The 19,419-nt window shown below is 47.8% G+C and overlaps 2 protein-coding genes across 2 annotated transcripts; both read left to right on the forward strand.

Moving 5' to 3' along the window:
• The first annotated feature begins 5,304 nt into the window (after nucleotides 1-5,304).
• On the forward strand, nucleotides 5,305-7,467 carry LOC119272835 (L-type lectin-domain containing receptor kinase IX.1-like). Its single transcript, XM_037554210.1, has 4 exons — nucleotides 5,305-6,279; nucleotides 6,314-6,681; nucleotides 6,773-7,058; nucleotides 7,149-7,467. Exons 1-4 carry the CDS (start codon nucleotides 5,305-5,307, stop codon nucleotides 7,464-7,466), a joined length of 1,947 nt encoding a protein of 648 aa, XP_037410107.1. The 3' UTR covers nucleotide 7,467.
• Nucleotides 7,468-10,387: 2,920 nt separating this feature from the next.
• Nucleotides 10,388-15,828, forward strand: LOC119270160. Its single transcript, XM_037552131.1, has one exon. The coding sequence runs from the start codon at nucleotides 10,884-10,886 to the stop codon at nucleotides 15,033-15,035; it is 4,152 nt and encodes a 1,383-aa protein (XP_037408028.1). The 5' UTR covers nucleotides 10,388-10,883; the 3' UTR covers nucleotides 15,036-15,828.
• Nucleotides 15,829-19,419: the final 3,591 nt, after the last annotated feature.

Consider the following 19,419-nt stretch of genomic DNA (forward strand, 5'->3'; position numbering starts at 1 on the left):
GATGCCGCGCCGACACCGCCCAACGCAGAAGCAGCTCCGACACGGCCAAGCCCGCGCACACCAACTCCGCCGACGCCTGGGGCAGAGCCCGCCGAGTGATGTGAACGCGAACTTCTGCCGTTCTATTTTTTGTACGGCTGTCCGATCGCCGAACTGTGAGTTGCGATCGTCAGACTTGTGTAACGTCTTTTGTGAGCGAGAACGACTAAGTTCAAATTTTCCGCGTCCTTGGGCGGCGCCTGGGGGCGTGACTGGGAGTTAGGTCGCCCCAGAAGCCGAACTAGCACCGATTTGCCCCCAGACCGCTCTTTTTTAGCGCCCTAAGGGCCGAACGACTGGAGATGCTCTTAGCAGCCGCGGTCTCCGGCCTGCTCAACCCACCCCAGCTTGTAGGCTCATCATCATGGCGGGACCGATGGGCCTCCGTCAAAGCTCGCCACACCAACATGTGATGACTTGGGACCTCGTAGCTGTGGTTGTAATGTAAAACGATGTAGTATGTGCCATCTTGGCGTTGCTTATATATGCTCACGATACATCAATCTTCGACGTATCCTTGAAGAAGAAAAAACAGCTTTCCAGTTCTTAAAAAAACCGAGCTTTCCAACTTTGTTAGTGTTAGCAATTATCACAGGATAGCTAGACATCCTAACTAAGTGACAGTTGGGTTAGAGCAACTCCACTCCTTCGGCCCCCCAGCGCATAGGCCGGCGTTATTTCGGAGGCTCGCCCGGCGATTTTTAGGCTTTGAGACGATCTATGTCCCAGCCACGCCCTCAGGTGTCGCCTCCAAGGCGTCGTAAATTCAAACTTGTCCATTCTTGCTACCCAAAAAATGCCACAAGTTCGGCGATCAGCACCACAAAGTCCAGGCGAAGATCGGCGATCACTTCGCCACAGTTCGGCGATCAATAACAAGTTCGGTGTGCAAAAGAAAGGACGCGTAGGCAATGCATCAAACTGCGGCATCGTCCTCCGGCGTCGGACTGGCGGGAGTCGGCGTTTGCGGGCTGGTCGGGTTGACGCGACTTTTGTGCTGGGCGTCGTGGATGCACCATCACTCGGACTTGTCGGGTGGATTCATCATCCCCGCGCTAGACGCCTCGGCTTTTTCGGCCGCGCGATCTGCCTGCTCCGCCACGGTCGCAGCCATTGCCGCCGCCAGCGCCGCCCTGTCCCGGGCCTTCTTGGCGTTGGCCCTGTTCCGCTGGTCGGTGGTGACAGCCTCCGGGCGCTGAACTTCCGCCTTCCAGTCGGCGTTAGACATGCCCGGTGGCTTTGACGGCGGCGCCCTCTACTTCCTCTGCTTCGGCAGGGCGGTGGCGGTGGCGTTGACATCGGTAGCGGCGCTGGGCTGGGGGCCATGTACTTCTTCGGCGGCATGGCGGCTGGATGGAGGGGAGGGGGAGGAGAATGGCGGGAGGAAGGGGGAATGGAGGGAAACGGAGGGGGGAAAGCGGGGGGAAATGGGCCTTCTCTCGTCGACAGAGCGGACCCACGCCCCTTTTCTCTTCGGCCGGCGCCCCCAGGCGACCCCCGGGGGCTTGGGTTTGGCTCGGGGTCGCCGGCTGTTATTTCGGCCCAAACCAACGCTAAACGAGATCCTAGAGGCGCGATTGGACCGATTTTCGGGCCCCAACGCTAAAATCGCCTTGGGTATTTTTGATCCGGCGATAGGGATGCTAATTAAAAACAGAGGGCTCGGTGGTTCCTGGATGAATATTGAATCAATACAATAACAGGGCTTTGAAATTTCTCTCAAGAAGATCAATTTTTTATGACAAGGATGTTGCCACGAAAAAATATCAAGGTTGGCCATGCTAGTGGATTATATATTGAAGCTCCAGTCCATTTCAAATTTTCAATATTTATTTCTTGTGTTAAGGCTCTATCGACTACCCGCAACATCTTGTACCGGAGTAGTATGTAGGACTTCCTCGAAATTGTATAGGAGCACTCGGCGACGCTCCCCACCGGAATCTCCTCTACTCATTTGCATCGGGATCCCAACCATTATATTAGTCAGGATGTATTCCATAATTCAACAGTTGTGTATATCCCTCCCATATGAATATCAACAATCGTGCTGACCTGACCAGTGGCAGAGGAGAAGACTCCATTGTATCCAATGGTCACCTCCGAACCACCCATCAAATATTAAATGGAACCCGCTATTACTGTGGCCTTGATCAAATCTTGCTAGTATACTGGCCATCTAATGTTTTAGTTGAACAAAATTTGAGGTTGGGAAGATTGATTATGTGATTAACTGCTCCCTCAAGGTTGTGTTTCTGTCGCATAATTTAGTACGATGAAAGAAGTAGTGCTTAATGATGGAGATATGATAATTTGTATTATCAACCATCCGACCCTAATCATGTAAACAAATTATTATATGCATGCTTACTGAGACCTTTTTTGTACTAAAGCTTAGTTTGGCAACATAGTTTTCTCAAAACCGTAGTAATCTAAAACCGCTGTATTCAATTGCGTAAGTAATGAATACTTCAGTTTCAAAAACCCATAGTTTTTTCTTCTTCAGATTAGAAAAAAGTGGTCAAGACATTTTTTCTTGAATACTAAGAAAAAAATGGTATTAGAGATAATATGTTTATAAAACTGTGGTATTTGTTGAATCCAAACACCTCAAAGTTTTGAAAACTGTGGTTTATGAGAAAATCATAATATTCTTCAAATACTTCGAAAAAAAACTAGTCTAAGTCTTTGTAGCGGCATCTTTTATTTTACCTTTTACCGTTTTATCTTTTCACTATAAGCTTTTTTAGGGGTACCTTTCCACTGTAAGTTGCCTGGCAAGTTTACATTCATTTATTTCAATCAGTTCTCCATTGAAAGTTTGCACCAATTTGTCAGTCAATGTGTGAGTTAAATGCGCTGCGTCCAGTTTACTAAGACTAGCCACAGTGGGAGTAACTTGAGCAGTAACATCGAGTCCAACTCAGCAAATTTGCTTATGTGGCAATGAGTTAATGAGGAAAGAGGTAGTTACAGTAACTTAGCTAGTTACTATAACATCACATGTCCCAATGCAATATGAGTCTATAACCTAATAAATGAACCTTTGCATGACACTACACTTATGTTACTACCCACTATGAAGGTAGTAACATAGTCTAGGAATATGTGTATGTTACTAGTGTATGTTACTCTCCATTGTGGCTAGTCTAATAAATGAGTATGGACCTTTTGCTAATTCAAGAAAATGTTGCACCGATCCCAAAACTAACAACGAGTGGCTTAGATTCTGATGGGTGTGTTCGCCGTGTGCTAGTTGTCTGAGTCCTTGTAGTAGGCCAGTAGACTAGCACATGTGGAAACCGACGGAATGCCGGCCCTAGTGTAGAAGCGAAAGAAAAATTCAAAGCTGGGATACATGTCACATCGAGCCTGCGTGGCGCCACCTGATCCTGAAGCAATGGCGGAGCTGGGGGTATTCCTGGGACTTCCCTGGAATACCAAAGAATTTCTTGCAAAAAAAAATTACTACATGTATTATGTATGGTATGAAGGCTGACTTGGTCTTGGCCCAGCCCAAACGCACCACGGCAGCGACGCGAGGCGCCAGACACGAGCGAGCGAGTGTCTGGTCAGGCGCGCGAGGAGCCGACCGCTCGAGCGGGCATCTCCCGATTCCAGATCGAACGAATCTGGCGCCCCCGCCCTATCCTTTTCCCCCAAACCTAGCGCTACCTGAAGGCTTTGGCGGCGGCGAGCGACTCTAGGTCCGGCGGCCGGCCTTCTCCTCCCCCGGTCCCAGTTACCCGCTTCCCCCAGTGCCGGCCATCTCCCTCGGTCCCTCCCCTACCCTCTGCCTCCGGCGTCCGGCCCTCTTCTCCGCGGCTCCGCCAGACGCCAGTGGCCAGTCCGCCAGTGGCCAGTCCGCCTCCGGCCTCCCCAGCACGGCGGCAGTCGGCAGCGCCCGCCCTCCGCCGCCTCCGGCCTCCCCAGCGCGGCGACAACGAGGAGCCAGCAGGTCCATCCTCCTTTCCTCAACAGTTTGCATCTATTATTTCTCTCTGTTTTGCTGTTTCTAACAAATCTGAATATTATTCAGTGATTGAAACTGAACTTGATTCATTTGCTCCTAAGATAATCAAAGGCACATGATTGCTACTTGTAGAGAAAAACAGCCAACAAAGGCAGAAAACTTGAATGCAAAACAAAACTGCGGTATGGGAAAGGAAAATGCAGTAAACTGAAATTGCAATAATTTCGTCATGTTCATCTTTGGATGTTCTCTTACAGGATTTGCTGCATATAATCATACATGATTTCAATACTGCATGATTTGCTGCTTACTATGAAAATTGAAATGTTTGTCCAATGTACATTAGTCCATGGCACATTGTCACAGTCACTAATTTCCATTTTGTTTATGTGATTGTGATGTAGATGAAGAAGAAGAATGTTAGCATATTTGAAATGTGGGACAAATCTTCAAAGACAAGGAAACTAACTTCTACATCCACACCAACTCCTCTTTCGGTTGAGGTTGAGAGCAATCTGCAGCTAGCACTAGTGCAAACACATGATGAAGCTCTGCAACCGGAGAGGGAGACAACCCCAATTGTAGAAGATGATGAAGCGGTCAATGAAGATGATGAATCAATGCCCCAATTTGAAAGGATGAATTGTCAAGACTTCCATGGCAATTAAGCATGTTCATTTCTCATGTGCGTAAGGGTAAAAGGTTTAGCAAGTTGAAGAATCTATGTGAGCTTTCAGTTTTGATGGTTGAGACAAGAAAGAATGAACAATATTATATTGTTTACAAACTTCTTAAGTTGGTTCTCATTCTTCCGGTAGCCACTGCTAGCGTTGAGAGGGTATTTTCCTCGATGAAATACGTGAAGAATTCACTAAGAAACAAAATGGGTGATGAATATTTGAACGATTGCTTGGTTACATTCGTTGAGAGAGAATTCTTCAGGCAAGTGAAAGATGAAGATGTCATCAATCTCTTCCAAAAAGGGGATCGTAAAGTTATATTGTAATTTCCTTTGCTATTTGTAATCTTCTTAATTGTTAGAGTTATTGCCACAATGATATTTTGCTACTATTATCAATGTATGGTCATTGAATCATTGATGTTATCATCTTGCTGTACATTTATTGTTCTATTGCACTGCTTTGGCACAATTTTTTTAAAAGAATACCCAGCAGCAAATTCCTGGCTCCGCCACTGTCCTGAAGCTGGCCGGGCGGAGGTGCCACTAGAACCCAAGGAAGCTAGTTATAGCTGTCACACCTCGTCTCTCGATCGCGAGCCAAACATCAACCATAATGAGGCCTCATCGCCTCCTACTCGTCTCCGTGTACACTTGTCTGAGCTACTCATCGTCCTTGCTAATTGCTACCGCGCTCTCCTTCAGCTTCAACTTCTCCAGCTCCGACGATCTCTGTGACACGGAGCTCAGATGCGAACATGACGCGCGCATGGTCTCCGGCGCTATCGAGCTAACAAAGAACGAGCTCAAAGCCAACTTCTTCAGCGTCGGCCGAGCATCATATGCTCGGCCGGTGCCGCTCTGGAACAACGCCACCGGTGAGGTGGCCAGCTTTTCCTCCAACTTCACGTTCCGGATCAGGCCCAAGAACGAGACGGACGAAAATCTTCGTCTATGCAGCTTGAGCCACGTCACTCGTGACGGTGCTGGTGACGGCATGGCTTTCTTCCTGGCGCACTTCCCGTCGAGGCTCCCTCCCAACAGCGTCGGGGAGAACCTCGCTCTCTTCAACGACAGCAACCGCTTCAACGCCGCCGGCGATGACCGCACCGTCGCGGTGGAGTTCGACGCCTACCCCAACTCCTGGGACCACAGCGACAACCACGTCGGCATAGACGTGAACAGCATCGACTCCAGGGCCTACACAAACGTAACGAAGCGCTTGGTCTCTGACGACGCGGTCATGACTGCCGAGATCAGCTACGACAACCGCACGGGTGTCCTTATCGCCCGTCTTCGCATCGACGGCGACAAGCCGTACATGGTGAACGCGTCAGTGGACATGAAGGCGAATTTGCCTCATGAAGTTGCAATCGGCTTCGCCGCATCAACTGGCATCTGCAGCGAGCTACATCAGGTGATGTCTTGGTTATTTAGCTCCACTCTAGATGATGCCACGGTGGCTACTAGCAGCACCAGTCCTCGGCGGCGACTAGTGCGTGTGCTAAGTGCCTTCCGCAGTAGTAGCTTTTCTTGTGTTGCTCTGCGCCATCGCCGTCGTCCTAGTCCGTCGGCGACGCATATGGGAGAGGTTAGACGATTCCGACGACGAAAAACGCGAGCAGGCTGAATTCGAGAGAGGGGTAGGCCCTAGAAGGTACCGCTACCGTGAGCTCGTGGCGGCCACCAAGGACTTCGCGGAGGAGGGAAAGCTCGGGCGAGGTGGCTTCGGCAACGTGGATCGGGGCAGCCTGAGCGACCAAGACCGCCCAGTGGCCATCAAGATGCTCTCCGCGGAATCGTCTGCGCAGGGGAGGAAAGAGTTTGAATCCGAGGTGAAGATCATAAGCCAGCTGAGGCACCGGAATCTTGTGCACTTGTTAGGCTGGTCCGATAGCCGCAAAGGACTCCTGCTCGTCTACGAGCTTGTGCCGGAAGGCAGCCTTGATCGACACATATACAACACTGATCGTCTACTCACTTGGTCAGAGAGGTAATGTACGCAATAAAACCATCATGACATAGAATATCTCTTTTTTCCCATCATTCCCATTACTAGTTAACCTAACACATCACGCATTCAGATACAGAATTATCCTTGGCTTAGGATCTGCAGTACGCTATCTCCACACGGAGTGGGATCAGTGTGTGCTGCATGGTGACATCAAACCAAGCAACATACTTCTTGACTCATCACGCAGCACCAAGTTGGCGGATTTCGGCCTGGCGAGGCTCGTGGAGCATGGAGCCGGACCGCGGACAACGCATGTTGTCATGGGCACCGCAGGGTACATAGACCCGGAGTTCGTCCGCACACGCAGGCCGATCACCGAATCCGACGTCTACAACTTTGGCATCGTCGTGTTGGAGGTAGTGTCCGGCCGCCGGCCGGACACGGAGATGGAGATGGAGCAACCAACAGCAGCTGACAAAGTATACATGGCGCTGCCGCTGCTCAAGTGGATCTGGAACCTGTATGAGAAGGGCGCCATTGTTGAAGCGGTGGATGAGAGGCTAAAGGGAGACAAGCAGCTCGACGATTGCAAGTGGCAGCTACACCGGGCGCTGGTTGTCGGGCTCTGGTGCACGCACCCGCGCCCGGGCGTGCGGCCGTCCGTTGTGCAGCTCATGAACGTCTTGCAATCTGAGGACGTCACGCTACCGACCCTGTCAAGGCCGGGGCCGTCCGACATTTCTCCTGGATCACATGCCTACAACGCGTCGTCGTCGGTCAATGTCTGCAGTGATGATGTGTCTTGGGCCACCACCGGCAGATGACCAAATTTGCCTTACTGTAGTCTATCTGTTACAGAATTACACAAAGATCTCAACATTTTAGTATATTTTTTCGGTACAAAAAGATAAAAATATACAGATGCTGTTTACTACGACCATTACAATAATGGAATATAGCGGTGAATCCAGGATGAAAGTTGAGGATGGGCTCAAAAGACTAAAGCACTAAACTTATTTCAGTTGATCACATGAAATCTCTGGAGCAGACCATAGTCTATAGTGTCGTGGTAAATGCCCCTGGTTACTGGCTGTATATACATCCTATATTGGAAAAAAAGTTCAATAATTACAAAAAAGTCAAAAAAGTTCAAAGGTTTTTTTAATAAACTTAACTTTCTTTTGCACTAGTATATAAATTTTCATAAATAAAAACCTAGCATTGACTTCAGGGAAAAAACAAACAATATTGCTATATACAAGTCACTCCTCGCACTATTTTGACCAAAAAAAATTTGCCCTGAAGTCAAAGGGGTGTTTTTCTTATGTGGAATTCTTTTTATGAGTACAATGGAAGATCAAGTTTATTTCAGACATATTTTTAGTATTTTTACACCAAGCCACCAAGCTAGAAGCAACAATCAAAATCTTTACAGATGCAGCTTGGAAGAACCCTCAAGAAAATAGGCAAGATTCATGAGCAGGTCTAGGGATTCAGATACAGGTACAACAAGAACACAATAGAATGGAAGCCAAAATTTCAGCATCGTCAGACAGAGCAACAACTCCTCTACAAGCCGAAGCCCAAGCAACGAAGGTGGCTGCAATTTTAGTTCAACATCTACAGCTCAAGGGTGTAGTTTTTCTTACTGACAGCCTTACCCTGGCAAAGGCTCTAGCTGCTCGAGCACCAACAGATGAACCAGGACATTGGCAGATTCTATGGTTGCTGACTTCTGTTTAGCAACTAGAGAGATGCAGGTTAAGGTGTTCCATACTTCAAGAACTTGCAACGAACAGGCCCAAAAAGCAATTCAGCAGAATCCGGCAGTTTCTAATGCCTTTTAGTTGTCACAATCCTGATCATTTTGGCAGAGATTGTCCCCTAAAACATTGTGTTACAGATCTAGACCTCCATGATGTAAACTGTGAGTGGTATGAATACATGTCGCCCTTGGCGCCTTTAGCTTGTTCAAAGAAAAAGATTAATACCGTCCATCCATGATCATTTAGGCCATTGCTTTTCGTGCATGATCTGGAGATGAGAATTAAGATTCATTACATCCACCGCTAGCTGGAACACAGTAACTTTTTTCCCTGCGAGCTCTAAGAGCTGAAGGCTGGTCGAGCTCTCCCCCTCCCCATCTGGGCTGCACCAATAACCTTCACGTATCATTGTTTCTCCTTCTCTAGGTTTCCACTCTGTCATGTGCACGAGACATGTTCAACAAACTGCCTCCCAGTAATATGATTGTTGTGTGTCAACCAATTGTTATAGTTTATATTTAGCTTACATCACCTTCCCACATCTCTCCATCAACTAAAAACGGCGGTAGCCCCGTGGCGTGCACCAGCACATGGTCGCCGTCGCCGCCAGGCAGTGGTGCCCACTTGCTGAACATGTTGCGTCGCATGCATGACGTTGTGTTGCCTCAGTCTAAAATTTGCCATGTTACATGTGTTTTTTGTTTATTACTCCCTCTGTCCCAAAATAATTAAAGTTCTAGGATTTACATAAGTCAAACTTTCTAAAGTTCGATCAAGTCTATAGAAAAAATCCGCAAAGATCTATGATATCAAATATATATAATGTGCAAATATATTTCATAATGAATCTAATGGAATAATTTTGGTTTTGTAGATGTTGACACATTTTTATATAGACTTGATCCAACTTAATGAAGCTTGACTTGAAAAAAAATCCTAGAACTTTAATTATTTTAAAATGGTTGCAGCAAATTTCTCTCATCTGTTCACCAGTGCCAGCATGTACTCCCTCCAGTCATTTTTACTTCGCGTATAAGATTTGTGTCAAGTCAAACTTTGCGAAGTTTGACCAAATTTATATTAGAAAATATCAACATTTACAATATCAAATATATAAATATGAAACTACATTCCATAATGAATCTAATGATATTGATTTGGTTTTATGAATGTTGATACATTTTTTTATAAGTTTGGTCAAATTAGAAATACTTTAACTTCAGACAAAACTTATATGCAGACTAAAAAGAACCAGAACGAGTATGTGTTAATTACCGCCTCATCATAGCGAAGCATGTGTAATTGTAATTTACCACATGCCCAAAAATGAAAAAGAAATGTACAACATGCCTCTCTGATGAGTCAACTGCTAGGGGTGCGTTACGGGAGTGTTTGGTTGGAGGCTACACATGCAGCTACTTAGAAAGGGAGCAATTTCAATTTTAGGCTTGAGAAATCCAACGTCTGAGATGGCTGACCGAGTTGGGGAGCTTTTTGAGGAAGCGAACCAAACAGGCCCTCCTCTAGACCATCCAGCATGCCGCCTAGCCCATCGTTTTGATTTTCGGTTTGTGATTTTTCTCGCCCTAGGCCGAGATGGCTGAATTTCGGTCGTTTTTAAAAATTTCAGCCGAAATTTGACCAATTTTGACTGAAATTTGATTAAAATTTGACCAAAATTTCTCAAATTTGAACAATTTCAGCGGAAGATAGATTTCGCCCTAGGCCGAGATGGCCGAAATTCGGCCGAAATCCCTTTTTTTCGGCCGAAATTCAAAACACAGGCCTAGCCGGTCTCTGTCCCGCCACCTACATAACGGATGTCACTGCAGTAAAAATGCTAAAAATTTGAACACAAAGTCAGAAGCACGACGCAAGAACTGCTCAATGATCATCTTATTACACATAGTCCAAATGGTTCACATATCATAGCCGTATGCACCAATAAGAAACATGAGCTTGCTTCTTTCAGTGGTTAAAGTTTTGTGTTTTTTCTTTTCTTTTGATGGCTCAAGTTCTGCTCATTTTACTTATTGATATGCATAAAATGATGTATGCAGAGATGAGTAAATAATTTTAGGCCACTTAGCTGACATAGACCCCGGCTGCTTAAGAGTCTAAACTAGTGTCACCATCAGTAGTGGATATGGATGCCACCAGTTCCCGCCCGTGGGAAACGCAACTAGCCAATGTCAATGACTGCACAGCGTGTGAACGCCCTTGACGGTACCCTTCGTCAAGTCAAGTCGAGATGGTTAAATCGGTGCGTTGCGTGAGAGAAGGTGCACAAGCGTCTGTGACGATACCGATAATTTAAATTTGTGTGTGGCGCGCGAGAACATCATATCCCATGCGCTGTCGTCGTCATCACCCAGCTCAGCTTGCCTCGCTCTCCCCCGGCGAGGGAGACCAGTTAGCTAGCCTCCACCAGTTCGACTAGAAACCACCAGCCGGCCGGCGCAACGAGAGGGAGCCATGGCAGAGCTTGCGGCAGGCGCCGTGAGCTCGCTGCTGGTCGTCATCCGCAGCGAGGCGCTGCTGCTGCGCGGCGTCCGGGATGACGTGCAATTCATCAAGGAGGAGATGGAGAGCATGAAGAGCTTTCTGGCGCACCTGGCCAGGTGGGCACCGCCCGGTGGCGAGCACGACGAGCAGGTGCGCACCTGGATGAACCAGGTGCGGCTGCTCGCCCAGGACTGCAACAACTGCATCGATCTCTACCTCTATAGGGGGAACCCCGACATCCACCGTGCCAGAGGTGGGCTCCGAGGCTACCTCTGGTGGGCGACCTGGTTCTTGCACAAGCTGGCTGCGCAGCACCGCGCCGCCGAGCAGCTGCGCCTGCTGAAGGAGCGGGCGTGTGACGTGGGCGAGCGGCGATTGAGGTACGGCGTGGAGGTCCCGGACAAGTCCGAGAAGGGGCAATTGGCTCTGACGGCATCCTCGTCGTCGTGGGCTGCTGCAGCAGGTGGCTATGCGGCCGGGGATGACGAAGAAGAAGACGGTGACGGTCAACTCATGGGGGCAATGGCGACCAGCAGCCATTCTGGTCCACGAGCCTTCACCGAGCCTCGCACTCTGGACGACTACGTCAGGGCAAAGCTATGGGAGTGGTTCAATGGAATTCCAGGAGACGCCGGCGAAACTTTGTCCATGGTCGTTGTGGCACCCTACACATATCAGGACCTCCTCGCTCTTGTAGAAAAAATGTGGCTTTTCAGTCAAAACCCAAATGGCGGCTACCATCGCATTGTCGTGGTTGACATCCCAGCTGTGCACCATGAGTTTGCGCCGCTACGAGCCAAGGAGGTTCTCTTCTACATTTTGCGCGAGCTCAAGCGTGCCAAATCCAACCCCCAGGAGCAAGGCACAGAAGGCCAGGTGGATCTTGACCCTTGGGATGTTTACCTAAGAAGATGGCAAATTTACCATGAAAAGAAGAGAGCTATTGCTCTTCTTGACATCGAGGAGAATATTGACAAGATGAAGATTTATGAAAAGCTTGACAAAATCAAAAGTGATACTCAAGGTCGACTAGCAAAGGGCGATGGACTACCTAAGGGTGACAAGCTGCAGGGTGATTTTGACCAGTTGGACTTGGACGTACTACTTCAGTTGCTGCTCCAGACAGCATCTCCACAACAAGATCAAAAAGGGAAGAGCAAAGACATGCATAGATTACCAGCATGGGAAAGCAACAACATCATCGTGAAGAAGCTTAAGGAGCATATGGAAGCAGAGGAAAAGGACAAGAAGATCGAAGAGGAAGAGGAAGAAGCTGCCAAGCATATGGGGCTGGAAGAAGGAGAAGAATCCGCGGCCAAGCATATGGAGGAGGGGGGAGGAGAAATAACAATACATAATGAGGAGGAAGAAGAAGGAGGAGAAACAGGCAAGCATATGGAGGAAGGAGGAGAAGTGACTGTACATAGTGAGGAGGAAGAAGGAAGCGGAGAAGAAGGAGAAATCAAAAGTCAGCAGATGGCATGGATTCAGCTCGATGAGGCACAATATGCACACATCCTGCGGAAGCTGTTCCCCAAGAGCAGCAGCAGCAACAACAACAGGTCCCTGCAGGCTCAAGACAGATCCTTGGACAAGCAAGCTGCAAAGACCACAACGACTACACTAGGTGAGGATCAAGTCAAAAAACTCATCCATGACGCAAAGGAAGACATCCTGCGGGAGCTGCAGCAAGGCAAATATGACAAAAGTGAAGGAGCAGGTGATCCTGGTGCTCCGGATCAAAATCCAGAAATTGTTTCTGAAAATATATTTGCCTCTTTTGTGGATCAGATGATGGATAAAATGAAGCATGAGTTCAAAGAGCAGCTCAAGATCAAGGGGCTCGTGGAAGAGATTAAACATAACTTGGATTATCATCCGTTCCGGAATAATTATGAATGCCCCCTGTTTATGCTCAAAGTTGATGAGCTGATGGATATTTCCACATGTGAGGATATCAGAAATTCTTTGAGTCTGTTAAACTGCAGTGCCGATTTAATGATCGTAACCGCTGCAAAGGACATCCAGCAAGCTAAAGATTATTGCTATCCACAGGCTGAACCTATAGACTATTCTCTTGCTGGCCTCTACCATGATACAGTGCTCGAGCTTACTAGTCAGCAGAAGAATGAAGACAGCTACAACCCCCAAATTTTTCATGATATCTTGTACGAGTGTGAGCCACATGAATTCTGCATGAAGGTCTTCACTCATGCTTTGTATGCTAACCCCAAGAGGAGTGGTGAGGAGTTACACAAGCTGCACAGCACCTTGCAGGCTTTGCCAACAGCATCATTCAACAGCATCGCTAAGGTGATGGTCAAGTTCTCTTACAATGACCTGCCTAAAGAATACAAGTCATGCTTGCTGTACCTAGCTATCTTCTCTCCCGGACAAAAGATCAGTCGGTCAACCTTGATTGCACGGTGGGTGGCGGAAGGGCTGACATCCAAGGAAGACTGGCCTAGTTCTATGCGTCAGGCCAACCGATGTTTTGACACACTCATTGGCCGGTGCCTTGTTTATCCTGCTGATATTGGTACCACAGGAAATGTAAAGAGCTGCATCGTTGGTGATCCGGTTCATGGATTCATTACTGCAATCGCCAGAAAACAACACATTGTGGAGACACGACTGTCACATCACTTGGCTCGCCACTTCTCCATTTTCAACGATCTCCAACTCCGGAGCTCTGATAGAATTGATAAATTCTTCCAGGGGCTCTATAAATCATCTCAAGTGTCCCTGCTCAAGGTGCTAGATCTAGAAGGGTGTCAGTGCTTTGCTGGGAAGAACCAGAGGTACCTCAAGGATATCTGCAGCAAGATGTTACTGCTCAAGTATCTGAGCCTGAGGAGAACAGATATTACCCAGCTACCCAATGAAATCAACAACCTCCGTGAGCTAGAGGTATTGGATATCCGACAAACTGAGATACCTCAACATGCAACAGCAAATATCCTGCTCTTGAAGCTGAAGCGTCTGCTTGCTGGTCACATTGATCCAAGCAATTTTGGCTATAGTGGCCGGATTCCTCATAGGATCGAGAAAATGGTAAACATGGAGGTACTGTCCAATGTCAAGGCCCAGCACAGTCATGATTTAAAAGATATTGGAAAGCTATGGCAGCTGAGGAAGCTAGGTGTGGTTATCGATGATAAGGATAAGCACCTCAAGAATTTGCTTCAGACGATCAGTGACCTACATGAGTGCCTCCGTTCTCTGTCAATCACTACTATTCCCGTCGCCACACCATGCGAGGCAGAGTTACCAGCTGTCAAGAACCATCCCAAGATTCTAGAGTCTCTAACTATCAAGGGAACCACACAGAATGGGCGTCTTCTTCCATTGTTCATAAAAAGTGACAACAACAAACTTGCCAAGATAACTCTAGGTCACACTCTGCTGAGCCAAGATGATCTGAAAGTCCTTGCCAAGCTGCCCAAGTTACGGTGTGTCAGGCTCCAACACATTGCATGCACCGAGCACATGCTGAACTTCAAGGACGGTGAATTCAGATGCCTCAAGTACCTTGTTGTTGAGGGCTCAGACTTGACTAATATCATTTTTGAGGATGGTGCAGCCAGTGAGCTCGAGAAGATGGTTTTGTCTATCACCAGCATATGTTCTATTTCTGGAGTTGAGTATCTTGCTAAATTGAAAGAGCTCGAGTTGAACAGCAGCTTCTGCAGCAGTTTGCTGTCATCATTTGACAAAGCCAAACATATAGCAAAGCTGACTCTGCGTGGTACATTGCTAGAGCAAGCTGCTCTACAACTGCTCACCAAGAAACCAAATATACGCTGTCTGATGCTCTTGGAGAACTCTTTTAGTGGAACAGAGAATGAGATTACATTAGAAAAAGATGAGTTCTTATGGCTCAACCTCCTTGTTGTTGACTGCTCCGCCATCGCCAAGATTGTCTTCAACAGCGGGTCTGCTTCTAGGCTCGAGAAGATTGTCTGGTCATCTTCCACATCTCTCTCCGGCATCGACAAACTTCCCAAATTGAAGGAGCTCGAGTTCAAGGGTGACCAAGTCCCTCCTGAGGTGAGAGAGGCCATTGAAAACCATAAAAACAAACCTAGTCTTAAACTCAATGGACCAGAAAGTCAAGACTAAGCAAAAAGGAGATGCTTTATTTATAAAGCAGGGCGAAAGCCTTTTTCGGAAAGCAAAAAGAAGATGAAGAAGAGGATGACGACAATGCTGCAACATTCTCTTTCTGCTGGAAGAAACAGGTTTGACACTGGAAGGGCCTCCCATTGATCGCATGGTGTGGTTTGCGTGTCCTAGTGTGGATTGCAATCTGTTCTTCTTGTCTGTTGATTTTTTTTCTGCTGCGTGTTTATGTTCTGCGTGCATTACAACTTAAGTATGTCCGTTTAATTGCTCTACATGAGTGCCTAGTGGCTCCGATTGAGCATAAACGGTTGTATCTATGCTTGGATTTGAATTTGTGTGGCTTTCCTCTGTATCAAACATCGTATGCATTTGTGTACAGTATCATGTAATAAAGTGTGATGATTGTGGACACATTTGACTTCTTATTAATGTACAGTGTGATATCAGTATGCTTTGATTGGGTCCCGCAACTCCAAGATGAACTGGTGTGTGCCATGATATGGTTACCTGTAATGTAGGCATCCGTTGCTTCAAACCAGCTGAGTAGCTCTTGCACTAGTACCTGACTATTACTTGAAGCAGAACTTTATTTAGATTAAGAATGTGTGACACAAACTGTCTGAAACTCTGCATCTTCTGATTGTCAGGCAAGCACTAGCGCCCCAGGAAGAATCGAAATTGTTTGCTGGTGGAGAAGCCAACACAGTTCCAAAATTTACCAATCCACTTGAACTGTGCAGACACATACAGCAATCACGGCTCTTCAGTTGCTCATGTAAGAAACCAAATCGAAGCATAAGACCTGCAGAGACAGAAGCAAAGATATTAGGCATATAAACTCAGTCAGACAGGGCAGCTCGTCACCCAACTTCACCCCTTGGATCAGAACCTGACGGTGGAACTACACAGTGAGAAGTGATCCGTTAGGCTGTGACGTACAGTATTATCTATTGTAGTCGTCTATCCGAAAATCCATCTACCGCAATTCATTCAGAAAAAGAACCTGTATAAAGATTAAGAATGTGAGGTTTGTGGACACATTTGACTTCTTATTAATGTACAGCGTGATATCAGTGTGCTTTGATTTGGTTCTGCGACTCAAAGATGAACTGGTGTGTGTCATGATATAGTCACCTGTAATGTAGGCATCCGTTTGCTTCAAATCAGTTGAGTAGCTCTTGGACTAGTGCCTGACTATTACTTGAAGCAGAACTTTATGCAGATTAAGAATGTGTGATCTAATCTGTATGCGTCTCCCGATAGCCAGGCAAGCACTTGCGCCCCAGGAAGAATGGAAAGTGTTTTCAGCTATATGTCGACGTGCATTTGGTTGGAAGCTCGGGTAGTTTTCTCATATTGTTTGCTGGTGGAGAGGACAGTATAGTTCATGGTATAAAACTCGGTCAGACAGGGCACCTCGTCACCCAATTTTCACTCCACGGATCAAAACCTGACAGTGGAACTAAACAGTATAGTTTCTCCCATTGTTTGCTGCGATGTATCTATTGTAGTCATCTATCCGAAAATCCATCTACAGCAATTCATTCAGAAAAAGAACTTGATAACAATCTACATGGGTGCAGAGGAGCATAAGACCTTAAGAAAAGTTCAGACACTTGCATAACAATCTTCACTTCCTAATGCAAGAAATCAAATCGAGGCATAAGACCTGCATAGACAGAAGAACGCATATTATCGAGGCATCGACGAGGAAAATCGTCAAGACAATGCAGTCTCTGCTGCTCTAATTCCTCTTTCAGATAAGCAGATCGGAAGGGGTTGGAGGAGGCGCAGCGCCTCCGCCTTACCTCGAATCCGTGAACGACGACGAGACGCAAAACATGACACTGACGACGGCTTTGTCCTTCCACTTCGTTGGTACTGGGCGATCTTTTTCGGTTCTGATCGAGGCCGCGACGGAGGAGGCCACGGCGAGGGTCCAGCCGCCGAGCCTGGAAGAGGAAGACGGAGAAGAGAGCGTGGGGATGCGGATGTGATGGCCCACGTGTCACCTGACTTAGTTAGATGAGACAGGGAAGTGCATGCATTCTCCTTTATTGGTGAAATTTAATTATTCTAGCCAAATAAAGGCATCTCGAACGGCGACCCCCGCATCCGTCCATGGACGGGGGATCAGTCTGCACACACTGATGCGGGAGGCCGCCTTCCAACACTGCCCGCATACGTTTCAACTACCATCCGAACAAACAAGACGAAATTTGTGCAGACACAGTCGAATTTAATTCAATTTCGGATATAATTTACATAAACAAATCGTCATTCATGCAAACATGGCGGGTTTTCATTACATTTCAAACATTTAGAACAAAAAAAACTACGGCGACCATGTCCTCCATCTGCCGTCTCCTCATCTGGCACCTCCTCCTCCATCCGACGTCTTCTCTTCATAAGCACCGGCGATAAGACCCGTGAAGTGAAGGTGCTCTCCGGCGAGAAAGAGTAGAACACGGGAGACAGACTGGCCCACATGGGACACAAGGCCCTGCAGCCTCCCATGCCTTACTCATCCTCGGAGTAGTCCGCGACCTATCCGCCGCCGGTGGACGTGAAGTCCACGATGAAAATGGTAGGGCACGCGCTATCGACGTCCGCTCGGGCCACCTGAAAGTTCGTCGGCGGCGCATAGGAGGTGCGGCTCGTGTTGTTCTCCTCCGTGATTGCCTGCAACTGCGTCTCCGCGGCGGCCGCTTCCTGGCGAGCGGCGACTTGAGCACGGACAACCTCGTAGATGGCATGCTGCTCCGCGACGAAGTTGGGGTTCGTCGCAGCCATAGCCGCCACGGCCTCCTCGCTCACGCGCTCGCCGTAGATCGTGCCCTCCGTCAGCCGGTGCTGCTCCAGGAGGAACAAGTTACACCGTTGTTCCTCATGCGCCTGCTAGAACGCCAGCATAGGCGGCGGCGCAGGCTGCACATCCGCCATGGCGACATTGTAGTGTACATGCGCCTGCTCCATGGTGAAGCCGGCGTGCACAGGCACGAGCGCCAGGGCGGTGTCGTCGGAGCCCGTCTCCAACGTGGGACCGCCCTCGTTGTCAGAAACATCGGGCAAGTTGGCCGGCAAGCCAGCCTCGATCTGCCTGGCACAGCGGCTCTGCCGGGCGGCCGCAAGGGCGGCCACCTCGTGTGCTCCATCTCCGTGGAAAGGCTCTCTCACAGAGTTTCGCCTCCTGTAGTCATGACGGGTGCGGTGCAAGGAGGATGTGGAGCGGCTTGTGTTGTGGCATGAAGTTAACCGGGTGTTGCCTCTTTTAAATAGCGGTTTCTGGTGAGGCCAGCCATTGGGTACGTCAATGGGTGGCAACGGAGTGGGTTTCTCGGCTGGCGAGCCTGCTTAATGGCAGCATATGGACGAATGGGGCATCGAACGGATGTGGTAGATATCTGTTCTGTCCCATCCAGTAACACGTTGCCAGCATTGAACAGGCGCAGACACTGGGGACACGATGCAAGCGGCGCCCTCGGCCGGCGCACCACTTTAATGGCGGAGCCAGTGAGAGGTTGCGTCCGCTCTCGGCCGATTTCAATGTGGAGTGGCCGCTCTACAGCGGCATGATTGTTGGCAGCTGGCACTGAGCAGGAATGCGCGCGGGCGAGGGACAGTTGTATGGGTGGGCCAGGGCGGTCAGACGCGGGCACGTTTTGTACAGACGACGCTCGCAAAGCCCCCTACATTTGTCTCTGGTTTGCTGGAGAAAGTACACCCGAACCGTCCAACTGATCGATACATGTCCGCGTTGGATGGCACAATACGTCCAGACCGTGCGGTCGAAACGTATCTGGACGGTTTGAGAGTCGGCATTGGAGATGCCCTAATTCACCTTTTCTATTTAGCCCTTAACAATTTTGGCACGATCTAGTCTCATAAACTAGTTTAGTTGGCCCAATCTACCTCTTTAAGCTTGTTTTTTTGGCCTTCTATTGGTTATAAATGTATTGCTCTAATTTTTGTATTGGAGTTCCTAATGTTGTTCCTTAATTTATTTTGCCATATCTCCAATTTTTGTTTGCCATGGCAAATTCACCATGTTTCTAGGTTAAAAATAATTTACTTTTGCCATGTCTCAACACGTGCCATGCATCCATTTTTTTTACATGTATCCATACTTTCGCCATGGCAAATTCCTTTTGTGTGTGTGTGTGTGTGTGTGATTGCAACTTAACAATTTTTCATTCCCATGGCATTTTTTCCATGTTTTTTACGGGAGAAGTTATACCTCCTAAATTTGCCATGTTCCCATTCACAATTTTTTTCCATGTCTTCTTTAGAGAACAGATTTCCTAAAACTTGCCATGTGTGGATTGCAAAATTCCTAAATTTGCAACTGTTTTTAAAAGAACACAATTCATATATTTACCAT

Source organism: Triticum dicoccoides, chromosome 3A, assembly GCF_002162155.2.
Source record: "Triticum dicoccoides isolate Atlit2015 ecotype Zavitan chromosome 3A, WEW_v2.0, whole genome shotgun sequence".
In the NCBI taxonomy this organism is placed as follows: domain Eukaryota; kingdom Viridiplantae; phylum Streptophyta; class Magnoliopsida; order Poales; family Poaceae; genus Triticum; species Triticum dicoccoides.

Excerpts from the sequence above, each read along its gene's own strand:
- LOC119272835 (XM_037554210.1), top strand. The coding sequence starts at position 5,305 with ATGAGGCCTCATCGCCTCCTACTCGTCTCCGTGTACACTTGTCTGAGC. Across the intron at positions 6,280-6,313 it reads CGGCGACGCATATGGGAGAG|GCTGAATTCGAGAGAGGGGT; the intron begins GTTAGACGATTC and ends AAACGCGAGCAG. Across the intron at positions 6,682-6,772 it reads CTACTCACTTGGTCAGAGAG|ATACAGAATTATCCTTGGCT; the intron begins GTAATGTACGCA and ends TCACGCATTCAG.
- LOC119270160 (XM_037552131.1), top strand. The coding sequence starts at position 10,884 with ATGGCAGAGCTTGCGGCAGGCGCCGTGAGCTCGCTGCTGGTCGTCATC.